At 41.8% G+C, this 16,324-nt stretch overlaps 1 protein-coding gene across 3 annotated transcripts; it reads right to left on the bottom strand.

Moving 5' to 3' along the window:
* Positions 1–436: 436 nt before the first annotated feature.
* On the bottom strand, positions 437–13,848 carry LOC121586763 (otolith matrix protein OMM-64). 3 transcript variants are annotated; one of them, XM_041903727.2, is made up of 21 exons: positions 13,782–13,848; positions 12,902–12,963; positions 12,339–12,362; positions 11,820–11,885; positions 11,670–11,711; positions 11,474–11,512; positions 9,772–9,807; positions 9,612–9,665; positions 8,801–8,845; positions 7,090–7,137; positions 6,137–6,490; positions 4,771–4,848; positions 4,601–4,660; positions 3,097–4,218; positions 2,864–2,908; positions 2,654–2,704; positions 2,479–2,532; positions 2,327–2,386; positions 1,837–1,902; positions 1,337–1,418; positions 437–1,234 (listed from the first exon to the last, which is right to left on the bottom strand). In XM_041903727.2, exons 1-20 carry the CDS (start codon positions 13,790–13,792, stop codon positions 1,390–1,392), a joined length of 2,346 nt encoding a protein of 781 aa, XP_041759661.2. In that variant the 5' UTR covers positions 13,793–13,848; the 3' UTR covers positions 437–1,234; positions 1,337–1,389. The 3 variants fall into 3 exon arrangements, with proteins under 3 accessions (XP_041759661.2, XP_045082359.1, XP_041759663.2); XM_045226424.1 differs by having other exon boundaries at positions 4,771–4,850; positions 6,187–6,490; XM_041903729.2 differs by having other exon boundaries at positions 8,801–8,839.
* Positions 13,849–16,324: the final 2,476 nt, after the last annotated feature.

Raw genomic sequence — 16,324 nt, 5'->3', positions numbered from 1 at the left:
CCTCCTCTTCCTCTCCTCCGTTTCCTTCTCCTCCTCTTCCTCCTCCTCTTCCTCCGTCTCCATTCAGCCTGGGTCCTGTCTGGACCACCAGGTTTAGTTTATTTGTAATGTGAGAAGACCCCCAGGCTTCAGGGGCCCGTTGGAGGAGCCATGTGGAAACTTAGAGGGATACTTCAGGATTTTGGCAATGAGCCCTTTATCTAATTTTGAACTCATGGATGACATTTTTATGTCTCTGCGTGCAGTTTGAAGGAAGTTGCTAACTAGCGCTAGCCTAATTGCTAACTAGCGTTAGCAGAATGACTGGAAGTCTATGGGTTTCACTGTGCTAACGCTAGTTAGCATTGGCTCACAAAACTACCTCTAACTTCCTTCATAATGGACACAGAGACATCAGCACATCCTTTTCATACCCCAAAAACCTGCCAAATAAAACTTCTCTGACAACTCAATCTTTATTAGATTTTCCCCTTGTGTGCATACAGTATTGAAATGAAATTCTCATTATGTCTACACATTTGTTATCTTACCATTTTTCCAACCAATGTAGATTATACCTAATCAAAGACATTGTATGTACACTTCGTTTTGTATAAAGGACCTTATGTTTCTCATAACTTAAAAAAACAAATGTTGAACTGAGAGTCAGTTGGAATTCTTTTTCAAATGTAGCGTTATCAAATGTAGCAGCCGTTATCGGTTAGAAGGACAAAATGCCAATTGAGCTTTCTGTCAAGGACTGAGACAGCAATGCATCATATGAAAGCAAGAGAAAAACAGTAGAAACCCACAACCTGCAGAAACCTAGCAAACCTACAATGACTGAATGCTATTTTATAAACAATGTTTTTCTCAAGGGCATTGTAAGGGAATATAGTGACCATTTTATCAACACGCTAGTTGTTAAGACAGGGGTGTAACTTGTGTAATGATGATGTCACAACTTAAACATACTGTCTTTAACAAAAACAAAGTTGAAAAAATATATATTCTCCTTGATCAAATATTAAACTACCCTTGAGATGCCAAAAAACAACCATGCAGTCAAAAAAGTGGGAAAAAATGTAATGTACACCAAAACAGTAGAATCATTGAATTGTATCCCTGTAGACACCTTCACCATTTTGAGTTGCAAAAGAGGATTAAGGAACTTAAGGAACGTAAGTTTTTTAAATGCTGTTTGTTGTCATGACTGCAGGAGGACTCGTTTTCTGTGGGATTCACCATGATGGGACTGCAATGAAAAGAGATGGAATTAAGTGAAAACAAATATTCAATGTACAGGATACCTCTCCTCTCATAGTAAGTACAAATCAATGGATATGGCTTTAGTTACCTATCAAACTGTCTGATTCCATCCACAGCATCCTGTGGGCTCAACCCACAGGGCTAAGATTGGGCTGCCAGGGCATCAGCGCCTGTAATCCAAATGAGATATACAGTACATGGAAATAAATAGAATCTGACCGCATCATACAGTACAATGGATTACCTCCATCTCTCTCTATGTCAGAGAGCGACAGACGGGTTAAATACGTCTGTAACGGATGTAAAATGTACGCAAGTAAAATGTCTGCACACATGACTGTAAGTCAAATCAAATCAAATCAAATGTTATTTGTCACATGCGCCGAATACAACAGGTGTAGACCTTACCGTGAAATGCTTACTTACAAGCCCTTAACCAACAATGCAGTTACCGAGTCAATGTGCAGGGGTACAGGTTAGACTAGGTAATTGAAGTCGCTTTGGAAAATAAGTGTCTGCTAAATTGCATATATTATTATGATATGTGCTGACGTGACATGGTGTGTCACAGTGTTCTGCTGACATTACCCTGGGAGGCACCCTGTGTCATGTCATCCTGTTGGTCTGGTTGGTCCAAAACATCAGCAGGAACAGCTGAGGGAGAAAAGGATGTTCATTCCAATCCACACTGTTCCCAGTGAAGCTCTGTTATGTGTTCCCAGTATGCTGGTTTATATATTTTGTAACTTTCTGTCGTGTTGTTCTCTTCCTCATACTTGTCATTGTACCTCATGTATTTGGAAAAATTAGTCAGATAACTCCCTGCACAGTGCTAAGAGTGTGTGTGTGTGTTTGTGTGTGTGTGTGTGTGTGTGCATAGTGTTGTGAGCTATTATCTCTGTTCAAACAAACAGACATCTGATCAGAAAGATCACAAGGAAAAAATAGGTGTTTACTTTATGGTACGTTGACTGGTGCACACAAATGTACTGTTTCTTCCCCTGGTCGAGGAAGCCTTAGAATGGTTGGGCCTTTCATTGGTAACTACCCCAAGAAGTAAGTCAGTTTTGGGCCTTACCTTCTGAATCTGGAGCCATTGATTCTGGCCCATCCATCTCATCATCATCCATATCGTCATCTGAGGAAAGAAAGACGAAACAGCCTTTATTTTACTATTTCAATTACTCAAATGTCAACATTTGTTTGTATGGCTTTGACTCTGAAGCAAACCTTTCGCCATGGACTCTGACGCATCCTCGGAATCCTCGTCGGTCTCATCCTCATCTAAAGACCAGATTAATATATATGATGTTGAGCCACAATAATGAATTAGAAGGTTACAACAGCTAAAGACCAAGCCATTTGAAAGCCCAGGTGATATGATTCAGAATCAGAGGAAACAAACCTTTGTGTGAATCTGCGCCTGGCTCTGCATCAGATTCAGACGTGTCATCCTCTGGAGTTTATGAAAAGAAAATGTGCATAACATCAATAAATAGTATGAAATGATGGAATGTTTGATATAAACGACTCCAGTCTCTTTGATTCAGTACTGCGTGTATTAGCTGATACACAAGCAAGGGGATCAAATGACACGCAAGATAGAGAGACATACCAGAGGCATCCTTGTCCATGTCATCTTCGTCAGCATCGTCAGAATCTGTTTCAGAAAGCAGTGTTTCAGTTACCACAAAATGATACCATTACCACTCACAATGTAATACTTAGTGCCATGGCATTTTACAGGGAATCGCATATGTACTTTTTATTATAAGCAGTTGTTTTCCGGCCCCGTTACTTGGCCTAATTATTAGCTACATTTCTATGGTTTTGTAGTGGTAACCGCACCTTCGGGCTCCTTCATTTTGCTATCATCAGTGTCCTCTGGCTGGGCTTCAGTGTCCTCTTCACTGTCATCCTCTTGTGGTTTAGGGGCATCACTGGTCCCAAAGTCCTCCTCGCTGTTAGAGTCTGCTTCAGCCTCAGTCTCATCCTCACTCTCATCCTCACTGTCATCCTTACTCTCATCCTCACTGTCATCCTTACTCTCCTCCTCACTGTCATCCTTACTCTCCTCCTTACTGTCGGCCTCTGTTGTTTCTAGGTTCCTCTCCGCATTCAGCTCACCCTCCTCCTTTGACTCCAGCTCCTGTGGAGGCTCAAAGTCTTGACTCCCTACAGGGCTTCCCTCCTCGATGCTGTCTTCAGGGCTGGCCTGCTGTTTCCCCATGTCACCTCCCTCCTTCATGTCCATTTCCTGCTGCTCTGGTTCCTCCTCCGAGACCTGGGCTTCCGCTTCGCTGCTGTCTTTGCTGTCGTCTGAGCTGCTGTCTTTGCTGTCATCTTTGCTGCTGTCGTCTGAGCTGCTGTCTTTGCTGTCGTCTGAGCTGCTGTCTTTGCTGTCATCTGAGCTGCTGTCTTTGCTGTCATCTGAGCTGCTGTCTTTACTGTCGTCTGAGCTGCTGTCTTTACTGTCGTCTTTGTCTGGCTTGTCGTTTTCTTCTGAGGTGTCCTGTTGGCTCTCGCTGTCCTTTTCTTCTATTTCCTGCTGCTCTGGTTCCTCCTCCGGGACCCGGGCCTCTTCTTTGCTGTCGTCTTCGCTGCTGTCTTTGCTGCTGTCTTTGCTGTCGTCTTCGCTGCTGTCTTTGCTGCTGTCTTTGCTGTCGTCTTCGCTGCTGTCTTTGCTGTCATCTTTGCTGTCGTCTTCGCTGCTGTCTTTGCTGTCGTCTTCGCTGCTGTCTTTGCTGTCGTCTTCGCTGCTGTCTTTGCTGTTGTCTGTGCTATCTTTCTTGTCGTCTTTGTCTGGCTTGTCATCCTCAGTGTCTGAGTCTGCGTCATCTTGTTTGCTGTCGCTGTCCGCCGCTTCCTCTGTCTCTGTATCTTCTGCACTGTCTTTCTCTTCTGCAGGGGCCTTACCATGTAGTTCAATGTCCTTATCCTCATCACTGTCATCTTTGTCTGTGGCAGCATCTGCAGAAAAGTGACAGTGTTTAGACATCCTGGTAATGAATTATTATGGTATATGACGTAGAATATGTAGTTCTGAACCAAGTGAGAACAAGAGAGGTCATAGTACTGAGCCCTGGGGGACACCAGTAGAGAGAACAAGGGAGGTCGTAGTTCTGAGCCCTGGGTGACACCAGTAGAGAGAACAAGGGAGGTCGTAGTACTGAGCCCTGGGGGACACCAGTAGAGAGACCAAGGGAGGTCGTAGTACTGAGCCCTGGGGGACACCAGTAGAGAGAACAAGGGAGGTCGTAGTACTGAGCCCTGGGGGACACCAGTAGAGAGACCTTCCCCATCATGACCTTTTGTGGGTGAGAGACACGCAACCTTGAATGAGCAGACTCACCTGCAGAGTCGTTATCTAATGTTTCTTCTTCATCTGCAGGATCCTTCCCATCTGCATCCTCTTGAGGTGAAGAAAAAAACTGGTTTATGACCAACTGAAGGGTAGAACGGCTCAAAATGACAGTTTCCCAGACAATTAATATCCAGTTCAGAAGTTTCAATGAAACACACCTGAGTCACTCTTTTCGTCACTCTTGTCATCATCTTTGTCTGTCTCTGTGGCCTCATCCGTGTCATCGCTGGTCACGTCTACAATCACACATGATTTATGTCATCAAACCGTCGTAACCTATTATTTGATGTCTTTGAATTGCCAATGAACCTGTCTAGTACAACATTGCAATGAAAACCTTGATGTTGTTCTTCACCTTGAAAAGAAACACAAAGTTGATTGTGTGTTTTATTATGAGTACCTAATCATGTTGTCATTAGACAGGGTCATGTATTGTCTACTTATCAATGCTTTGAGGGGAGGATATACAGTATTAATGGCGGTATTTACAGAATCGTCCCTGTCCCAGACCTATTCCTCTGTGACGATCTAGTTCTTCACTACCAAACAAAGGAACTTTTTTACTGGCAGCACTTCCTATTGAAAGTACTGTGAAGATAACTGTGTTTTGCCTTCCTCTGCAAGCAGTTCACTTTTTTTTTGTCATTTAGCAGACGCTCTTATCCAGAGCGACTTACAGTTAGTGAGTGCATACCTTTATTTTTATTTTTTTTCATACCCCCCGTGGGAATCGAACCCACAACCCTGGCGTTGCAAACGCCATGCTCTACCAACTGCGCTACATCCCTCCCCTACCCTGGACGACGCTGGGCCAATTGTGCACTGCCCCATGGCTCTCCCGGTTGTGGCCGGCTACGACAGAGCCTGGATTCGAACGAGGATCTCTAGTGGCACAGCTAGCACTGCGATGCAGTGCCTTAGACCACTGCGCCACTCGGGAGATACCGAGTGAGATACCGCAGTTCACCTGCCTCATGTTATGATGAGTGTATGTCGGGGGGCCAGTATAAAAAAATATGTATTCACTAACTGTAAGTCGCTCTGGATAAGAGCGTCTGCTAAATGACTAAAATGTAAATGTAAATGTAAATGTATGTCAGAATCCAAGTATTTATTTTTGTAGTTACAGAATCCAAGTATTTTGTCCCTTACCTTCAGAGGCATCATCTGACTCTGTTTCATCTTTATCGTAATCTAATGCAGTTTCCCAACTCCAGTCCTCCAGTACCCCCAACAGCACCCAATTTTGTTGTAGCCCCAGACAAGCACACCTGATTCAACGTGTCAACTAATCATCAAGACCTCAATGAGTTGAATCAATGTGTGCTGTTGGGGGTACTGATCTGATGGACAAAGGAAAATAGTCTTAGACGTGTATCTCCAACTTTAATGTTGTGCACTTTTCCACGTCATACTGTCCTCATACCTTTGGCATCTTTTTCATCTGTCTTTATCTTCACCAGCAGCAATGTACTTTAATGTACATATTTTTGGGGTTGGAATCAGTCTGTTTTTAACACTTACCTGTGGAGTCACTTTCTGGAGACTCTGTGGAGTCACTTTCTGGAGACTCTGTGGAGTCACGTTCTGGAGACTCTGTGGAGTCACTTTCTGGAGACTCTGTGGAGTCACGTTCTGGAGACTCTGTGGAGTCACTTTCTGGAGACTCTGTGGAGTCACGTTCTGGAGACTCTGTGGAGTCACGTTCTGGAGACTCTGTGGAGTCACGTTCTGGAGACTCTGTGGAGTCACGTTCTGGAGACTCTGTGGAGTCACGTTCTGGAGACTCTGTGGAGTCACGTTCTGGAGACTCTGTGGTGTCACGTTCTGGAGACTCTGTGGAGTCACTTTCTGGAGACTTATCCACATCTGCTGATTCTGAAATCATAATTTAAAGCAACATAGATGTATTATATATCAATTTGTAAGTCTTTCTGGATAAGAGCGTCTGCTAAATGACGTAAATGTAAATGTAAATAAGTCTGCCTGTTGATGTTTGTAGCAATGTTTGTTACACTGACGGTGTTTGTTACAGTGATAATGATAGTATGTTCTGATGATCTGTGAAGTCAGAGCTTGGTTATTGCGCAAGGAATTCAGAGAGAAAAGTTTTTCCCCAAAACATCTGATGACACCCCTGATGACACCCCTGCTGACACCCCTGCTGACACCCCTGCTGACACCCCTGCTGACACCTCTGATGACACCCCTGCTGACACCCCTGCTGATGCCTTCTCACTGTCATCAGCATCATCTGTATCTGTGCTGAAGAGAGACTAAATGACTGAAAAGTCAAACAATTGATGGGTGTTTTCTAACGGGTCCATGTGTTAATGTGGTCGTTTTAGGGCTGCATCCCAAATGCCATCTGTTGATTGAGTCAAAATTATAATTCACATTGATGAATGGTTTGAAGGTTTAGCCTCAGTGGTTGTGAAGACTGCTGTTGCTTTATGTGCTGCAATGTGTGCCCTCACCTTTTCTATTAGAAGAGTCAAAGGTCACTGCCAAAGCCTCAGAGGCATCTGAAAAACAGATCATGTTTGATTATATACTGAATATACTGACAGTCATCATTTCAAGTTTCAAGTTTTATTAGTCGTATGTACGGGACTATACACATGGTATGCACTGTCCAATTAGATGCTTACTTGCAGGTTCCTTCTCTACAATGCAACAACAATAAGAAATAATCAAATATAAGAATATGAACATAAAGTAACTGGCTCAGTAGAATAGAATAGATATTTTAGCATAGAATGCCTTCAGAAGGTATTCACATCCCTTTACTTTTTCCACATTTTGTTGTGTTACAGCCTGACTTTAAAATGGATTAAATTGAGATTTTGTGTCACTGATCTACACACAATACCCCATAATGTCAAAGTGGAATTGTATTTGTAGAAAAATGTCTAAATGAATAAAAAATGTAAAGCTGAAATGTCTTGAGTCAATAAGTATTCAACCCCTTTGTTATGGCAAGCCTAAATAAGTTCAGGAGTAGAAATGTGCTTAACATATCGCAAAATAAGTGGCATGGACTCATTCCGTGTTCAATAATAGTGGTTAACATGATTTTTGAATGAATACCCCATCTCTGTATCCCACACATACAAGTATCTGTAAGGTCCCTCAATCGAGTAGTGATTTTCAAACACAGATTCAACCACAAAGACCAGGGAGGTTTTACAATGCCTCGCAAAAAATGGCACAGATTGGTAGATTCGTAAAAAAAAAAAAAAAAGTAGAACTGAATACCCCTTTGAGCATGGCGAAGTTATTAATTACACTTTGGATGATGTACTAAAACACACGCAGTCACTACAAAGATACAGGCGTCCTTCCTAACTCAGTTGCCGGAGAGGAAGGAAACCACTCAGGGATTTCAACATGAGGCCAATGGTGATTTTAAAACAGTTACAGGGTTTAATGGTTGTGATATGAGAAAACTGAGGATGGTTCAACAACATTGTAGTTACGCCACAATACTAACCTAAATATTGTACAATTCAGGTGTGCAAAGCTCTTAGAGACTTATCCAAAAAGACTCACAGGTGTAATCACCGCACTTCTATAAAGTATTGACTCAGGCGTGCGAATACTTATGCAAATGAGAAATGTGTGTATTTCATTTTCAATATATTTACAAACATTTCTAAAAACATGTTTTCACTTTGTCATTATGGGGTATTGGGTGTAGATGGGTGATATGTTTTATTTATTTAATCCATTTTGAATTCAGGCTGTAACACAACAACATTTGGAATAAGTCAAGGGGTATGAATACTTTCTGAAGGCACTGTAAGTATAATACAGAAAGGCACCATTTATAGTACAATATTTACACATGTATCAGGGAAGGGGGAATTGGAGGTCCAAGTGTCACCTTTTAACCCACCTCCACCCACATGACCTTAGCCATTTGGACTCTGTGTGTAGCTAGTAATGTAACAGCATTTCTGTATCATTATATTACTATGTATGATGATAACTACCAGTTTGTATGATGTATGATAACTCTAGAAGAATTTGTGTTTCACTTTGTATCTTTGTTTTGACTAAAGTAATTGTTGTGCTCAACTGTGCTTAGTCTTTCTAAGGCTAAACGTAATTGTTGTACACAAAAGAACGAGGCAGCTGTGGCCTTGGGTGGCGAGAACATCTCTCAAAACATATCGCTTCACTCACCAGCTGCATCCGTTGTGTCTTGGCTGTCTGCTGCTTCAGCTGCATCTTAACATAACCACATTAATGTTATTGGAGGGCTGGAAAATAATGTATAGTTTCTTACCTTGTTATTGAACATGATTACACAACTATACAGCATTTCGGCCATCTTACTTGCTGCTGATTTGAACGGCGACTAAAATGTTTATTATATATTTTTTTGGACAATGGATGTGAGGCCAAAGTATGTCTCTCCCCACAGCTTTGTCCAATTCGGAGTAACTTGAAAGTGGACATGCAGATGCAGTATTTATATTTTTGTGCACTTCACGGCACAGAACAGCACGTCACAGCATGCCACACTTGCCTGGGAAAATAATATCTTACTGCACTGAATTGAAATAACAAATCCTCATCATCACCAGGGACTTTCACAGATTTTGACCAGCAGGTTAGCATTTTTCTTGTTCTGCAGAATCTTGTTTAGCAGAATCTTGCCCTGGAGGCAGCTCTGCAGAATGGTCACTAGCTGGCACAGCCACAAAGTCATAAAATCTGATTTTAAATCTAACCCTAACCTTAACCATAATGAAAACCCTAATGCCTAACCCTAACCTTAAATTAAGACCAACATTTTAGTTTTCATGAATTTTTACAATATAGCCAATTATGACTTTGCAGCTGGCCTATCTATGGGGAAATTGCTCAGTTCTGCCTCCAGGACAAGACTCATGACAATAAACGTCAACCTGCACATTCTTATCGAATGATTTCGATCTTTGACCATTATCTTTGACCTTTGACCTTTGTGTATTTTACTCCTAGGCCTCACCTGTGGCATCAGGGGCGTCAGGACTGCCTGTGGTTTCCACGCTGGTATCTCCATCTGGAAGACAAAAACGGGTGAGTTTGATGCTGCTACAACTGTAATTATCAGGAGATCCCCAGTAGTCAGTGTGTTTCATTTCCATTCAAATGAATTGGTGACTCACTGTTTGTGTCTGTGGATGTATCACTGCTTCTGGCATCTGATAAATGAAGAACAAAACATTGGGTGAGTTGGAATTAGATGTCTGGCCACTGAACTTGTTTTAGCCATGAATATTCAGTAATAAAATTGATCTGGACAAGATCACTGTTACATATATTTTTTTCTTGGTAAATGGTTTTATGGCATAACGAGATTTGGGGAATTGGGGAACCTGGTTTTTGGCAAGCCATGATATACCTTTGGCTTGGATTTGAGACCCCTTTGATTTATTCTGTTAACTGTCAGTGTGATCTGTTGTAATTCCTTTTTATCTGTAGTCTACAGATTGAGGGGATTTCATCAACTCTAAGTCAACTACTCTGCCACAATCTGATCATCCCCGAGTAAAGCCATCATTAGTCAAACATAGATAGTTGAACATTTGCCCATTTCCCACATTGATTCCTTACTGTTCGGGCTTCGACAAGTACAAGGTAACGAGAAAGAGAGACTGCGCAGTACTGCTTTTCTATCTACGTTAGCTGTTGACAGCGCGTGTAGTTGTCAGCATGCTAACCTGGTTAGCTAGCTAGATTTGTTTGATGCTTACACATAATTTTTCCGAGTGCCAATATGGTTGGGTTCATATTGTAACTGGTATAGACAAACTGGTTGTGTTTTATTTGATCTGACATATTAGCGACCTGTCAACACTGCCTAACATAATATTAGCTAACCAGCTAGTAACTAGCTGCGTTAGTTGTGTGAATTCGAAAGCGCCCGCTTCAGCCCGGTGCAGAACATGCTGGCTAGCCTCGCATGCTGATTGGCTAAGGCTCATGCACAGCTAAGTACTGGCAGGCAGGAGGAATCAGTCTCTGTCTATTACAAAAATTGAATAGCACCGATGAGTTGATGGACCCTTGGTAGAGAGGAGAGTGATAACTGATAACTCCTGAAGGTCAAACGGTTGGTCATGCAAGGCTGTGCAAAAATATCTAAACCTTCAGCATGGCCCCACAGCAAATAGTCAGACTCTATTGTTGAGGTAGGACCCAGGAGCAGAGAAGAGAACCAGACGAGGAACCAGGGGTTTAGGAAAACATTTAAATACTTTACTGGGAAAACGTTCAACAGAAAGTACAAAGTAAAACTGGGAAAACAACAAACACTAAGACTCGATAACTACTCAGGAGACAACGCACACGGCAAACAAATCAAGCTTCTGCAAAGGGTAACAGAAAACACACCTCTTTTAAAAGGGAATCATAATTAGTAACAGAAAACACCTGAGTGTCATAATAGTCTCTAGGGCGGTCTCTGCGGCCCTCTGGTGACAGGTGGAACCATGACAATTTACTCATGTCTGGTCCAGAAAGCATTTGTCTAGCTATGTTTCAGAGGTGCTGTTGTTATAGTGTATTCATACATGTTTATGTGAGTATAGAGGAACTGTAATGTTGGATTCTCACATAAACATGTATGAATACACTATAACAACAGCACCCCTGAAACATAGCTAGACAAATGCTTTCTAGTTAAGTGTCTCCATGATAGTCTCATAGCAGGCCTATTTTGTCTGCTCACTAATTATGTGCTGTAATTTGGATAATTGTGGCTAATCAATTAGATGTGCGTTTTTTTACATTATACTCTGAGCTGCTCAACATGGGTTGTCTTTTTGAAGTGAACACACACTCACACACACACACACACACACTGACCTGGTGCGTCTGTGGTATCAGCTGAGGAATCAACTGCACCTAAAAACAAATCAGCGTCATGATCAACAGCTCAGTTTTCATTCTCTCGTGTTGATTTCTTTGAGAGTTGAGTTGGTTCTACGTCATACACTCATCATACACTTCTTCCTTGATGGAAAGACAGATTCCCCCAGTCCCCAAACCCAGCCACTCATACCTCCAGCCAGCTCTTTACTAGAGTCAGTCCCATCTGTGGTCCCTGTGAACAACAGAGGATTTCTGTTCAGTTTCCGTCTGTATGAAATGGTACATACCTGGTGTGTTTAAGTAGAAATTAGGTAGGAGATACATTGGAGTCAGTACAAACCTGCAGAGTGTCCAGCTGCTGCTGCAACAACTGGGCTGCCAGTGGGGCCACTGCCATCTTTGGCACCTGAGACCAAAAAAGTATCATAGCACCCATTTTGTCAGTTGCCAATGATCACCCAGCTAAGCCAATGCCAAACTATAAAACGCAATATCTTAATGTATCCAATCATGCAACGCTCTAATGGTTTGATTTTAGCAGTGTTGAGGTTTCAGTCCAGTGTTTTGAAAATGAATGTAAATGAAATCAGAGGACAAAGCACATATCGGAAGCGATCCATATGTAACCTATGTGTGTAGGCTTCGACTGGAGTGTTTGTCAGTGTGGTTACCATTAAGGTACTCGAGCAAGGCAGCACAATGAATGGTGTCATTGTTCCATCATAAACAGTACTTCTGACTAAATACGAATACATTCATGTGTATACGCTACTTATAATTAACAAAGCTTATTAGCCTGTAATTTCCTAACTGTTGTGGTAATTATGAACGTCATGATAAAACACAAATTACACGTTACCTTCATTGTCTGCCTCTGTTCCATCTGCAAAGGAAAGATGCATAGGGGAGCATGATTAGTGGTTTGGGGATTTATCTTCATTTGAATACACCATACGTAAGGCCCACCCCACCCTACTTCTCTCTCTACCCCACATCAGGCACAGGAGAACAGACCTCTTTTGTGTCTCCACAGAGAGACCTGGGTTCTGATTACACTGCCGTTGTGGAGAAGCAGAGGATTCCCATTGTGATTCAATGGGATGGATGGAGGTTGCTGTATATATTTGCAAATGCCTCCTTAAACATTATGTAATGGTCAATTTGGTTGATATATTTGTTCACTTGATGTTTGTTGTGTAGCTTAGAGTAGTTTACAGTGGATAACTGGAAAGGTGAAGCATGTTTTGTGATTGCGTTGAACTTGAAATCAAACTAAAATGGAAACCATCGTCTCTAGACAACATCTTGTGCACCTATTATTAAAATTGACATTATTATTAAACTGTAGTTACTGACGGAAGTATTTTAAATTCACGCACATTTATACGATTTACAAGAAGGTTAAATTTCATGTTTTCTTACCAGTAACAGGGGCTGAGAGAGCAAGACCAACCAAAGCAAAGATCAAAGGAACAGTCAACGTTCTGTTAGAATAAAGAACACAGAGATAGAACTGGTTACTACACTTTTAAAACAATCATTTAGTCAAACAGATATAACGACTTCTCCTAGAAGCCATATTAGGGTCATAGTGGCAGTGGAAAATGCAAAAAGGAGTATTTGAATGGAAGCAGGTAGGAGGAAATGTGTTTCCCCTGCTCATAGCATTATAATACATTTGAATATATGTACCTTGCAGCAAGGCAAGGTATCTTATGGATGTTCTCATGTTCAATATGTCTTATGGATAATGTTCATGAAACGTTAATCAATGATATGTTGGTACATTATGTACTTTCGTCTTTGTAATATAATGAAAAGTCAAATAAAGGATGATTATGAACTATTTTGACTTTAAAGGTAAAACATATTCTCAAATTCTGACTTCTCAAAAGCTTTTTAAATACTATTTAGAGTTCCATCACATTATCTCGTACCAGTATCATCATTGATATCAGTTGTGATGCTATTCTTATTGGAGTTTAGAAATTAACAAGAAAAAAGGACATCTGGAATAAAAACAAAATGACCCATACATTGCCAAGCTATTGCGATCCCACAGAAAATTCACACAAAAACAATGAATTCCACTGTTCCTCTCTCTCTATCATTAAAATAATCCCAGAAGGTGTAAACGTCTCCAGTTTCCTTCAACAGGTAGACTGACAAATACAAATCCCTCAAGAATACAGCTGTCCAAATATGTCAAATAGATTGTGTCATTTTAAAAGTTCCAGTACACACACGTAAGTAAAATACCAAATACCCAAAACAAGCTACCCTTGTGTTAGTGTTCACTTACCGTGACAGCATTGTGACGGGATAGTTTAGCCAGTGGGGCGACACTCAGGTGTCTCTATAGTTTCCAGTAGGTCTATAGTCTGGCTAGAGGGAGCCCAAGGGGTTTTATACTTTCACCACTCCCTCTGCTCCTAAGGGGCAGAGCCTGTGAGCCACAGAGTCACACTGACAGAGAACACACTGGAATGTTATTTGGCCTTAAACAGAGAGTAAACAGTAGCAGAATACCTGACCCCTGTGACTGACCCACAATTAAGGAAAGCTTTGACTATGTACAGACTCAGTGAGCATGGCCTTGCTATTGAGAGAGGCCGCTGTAGGCAGACCTTGCTCTCAAGAGAAGACAGGCTATGTGCACACTGCCCACAAAATGAGGTGGAAACTGAGCTGCACATCCTAACCTCCTGCCAAATGTATGACCATATTAGAATGACCTGTTGCCACAAGAAAAGGGCAACCAGTGAAGAACAAACACCATTGTAAATACAACCCATATTTATGTTTATTTATTTTATCTTTCGTACTTTAACTATTTGCACATCATTACAACACTGTACATAGCCATAATATGACATTTGAAATGTCTATATTCTTTTTAAACTTTTGTGAGTGTAATGTTTACTGTTAATTTCTGATTGTTTATTTCCCTTTTTGTTCATTGTCTATTTCACTTGCTTTGGCAATGTAAACATATGTTTCCCATGCCAATGAAGCCCTTTGAATAGAATTGACAGAGAGACAGAGGTCGTTGCAGAGGAACAGCTAGCATTAAACTCCTTTAAAATGGGGTTGAGAGTGAGGCTCTCACACCTTTGTGTTTCCAAACAGCTCATGTACTAAAGTCCCCTCTGATTTGAATCAACCCCCATATCTCTCCCTAAAAACACACTCAGCCCCTCACACACACTCATAGCTTACATACTCACCCCGCCCCCCTCTCAAAGTACCCACAGATAACACTTTGGTCTGTAGATCGTTTCGTTTTTTTTATTTATTTGTGTTTGTCAAGTGAGCTGTGATTGGTGTGTTCTTCGGGGGAACATGTGGTCAGGCAGAAAATTGTCTTGGATTAAAACCAAGTGATTTCTCTGCGCTGGTTTCTCCACATAGTAGGCTACTCATAGACTACCTGATTGGAACTTATCCAGTGGTAATGGTATGATGTAGCCAGAAATAAAGTAGGGGTGTTGAAGTGATGTGATGGAGTGAACAGAGTCCATAGCAGTAGAGGAACAGGCTATTTATGAAGGTTATGGAATGAACACCGACACAGGATTCATCACTTTAACCTAATATACACTGAGTATACCAAACATTAGGAACACCTTCCTAATATTGAGTTGCACCCCCTTTTGCCCTCAGAACAGCCTCAATTCGTTGGGGCATGGACTCTACAAGGTGTCGAAAATGTTCCACAGGGATACTGGCCCATGTTGACTCCAATGCTTCCCACAGTTGTGTCAAGTTGGCTGGATCTCCTTAGGGTAGTGGACCATTCTTCATACACATGGGAAACTGTTGAGCATGAAAAACCCAGCAGCGTTGCAGTTCTTGATACAAACCGGTGCACCTGGCACCTACACCACTGCTGTTACAGCCTTTTTCTAAAATTGATTAAATAAATAAAAATGTCCTCAGCAATCTACACACAATACCCCATAATGACAAAGTGAAAAGAGGTTTTTAGAAATGTTTGCAAATGTATAACAGATTACAAACTGAAATACCTTATTTACATAAGTATTCAGACCCTTTGCTATGAGACTCGAAATTGAGCTCAGGTGCATCCTGTTTCCATTGATCATCCTTGAGATGTTTCTACAATTTGATTGGAGTCCACCTGTGGTAAATTCAATTGATTGGACATGATTTGGAAAGGCACACACAGTTGACAGTGAATGTCAGAGCAAAACCCAAGCCATGAGGTCGAAGGAATTGTCCGTAGAGGTCCGAGAAAGATCTGGGGAAGGGTACCAAAACATTTCTGCTGCATTGAAGGTCCCCAAGAACACAGTGGCCTCAATTATTCTTAAATGGAAGAAGTTTGGAACCACCAAGACTCTTCCTAGAGCTGGCCGCCCGGCCAAACTGAGCAATCGGGGGAGAACCATCTCTGCAGCGCTCCACCAATCAGGCCTTTATGGTAGAGTGGCCAGATGGAAGCCACTCCTCAGTAAAAGGCACATGACAGCCCTCTTGGAGTTTGCCAAAAGGCACCTAAAGACTCAGACCATGAGAAACAAGATTCTCTGGTCTGATGAAACCAAGATTGAACTCTTTGGCCTGAATCCCAAGCGTCACGTCTGGAGGAAACCTGGCACCATCCCTACGGTGAAGCATGGTGGTGTCAGCATCATGCTGTGGGGATGTTTTTTACAGCGGCAGGGACTGGGAGACTAGTCAGTATCGAGGCAAAGATGAACGGAGCAAAGTACAGAGAGATCCTTGATGAAAACCTGCTCCAGAGCGCTCAGGACCCCAGACTGGGGCGAAAGTTCACCTTCCAACAAGACAACGACCCTAAGCACACAGCCAAGACAACGC

This window comes from Coregonus clupeaformis, chromosome 17 (genome assembly GCF_020615455.1).
Source record: "Coregonus clupeaformis isolate EN_2021a chromosome 17, ASM2061545v1, whole genome shotgun sequence".
NCBI lineage: Eukaryota > Metazoa > Chordata > Actinopteri > Salmoniformes > Salmonidae > Coregonus > Coregonus clupeaformis.
This window is presented reverse-complemented; position numbering and strand designations above follow the sequence as displayed.

Bases quoted from the DNA above. Each gene is read 5' to 3' on its own strand.
- LOC121586763 (XM_041903727.2), bottom strand. The intron at 12,363-12,901 runs GTAAGAAAACAT...TTTCCTTTGCAG, and splicing joins TCTCTCAGCCCCTGTTACTG to ATGGAACAGAGGCAGACAAT. The intron at 11,712-11,819 runs GTTTGTACTGAC...TGTTGTTCACAG, and splicing joins AGCAGCTGGACACTCTGCAG to GGACCACAGATGGGACTGAC.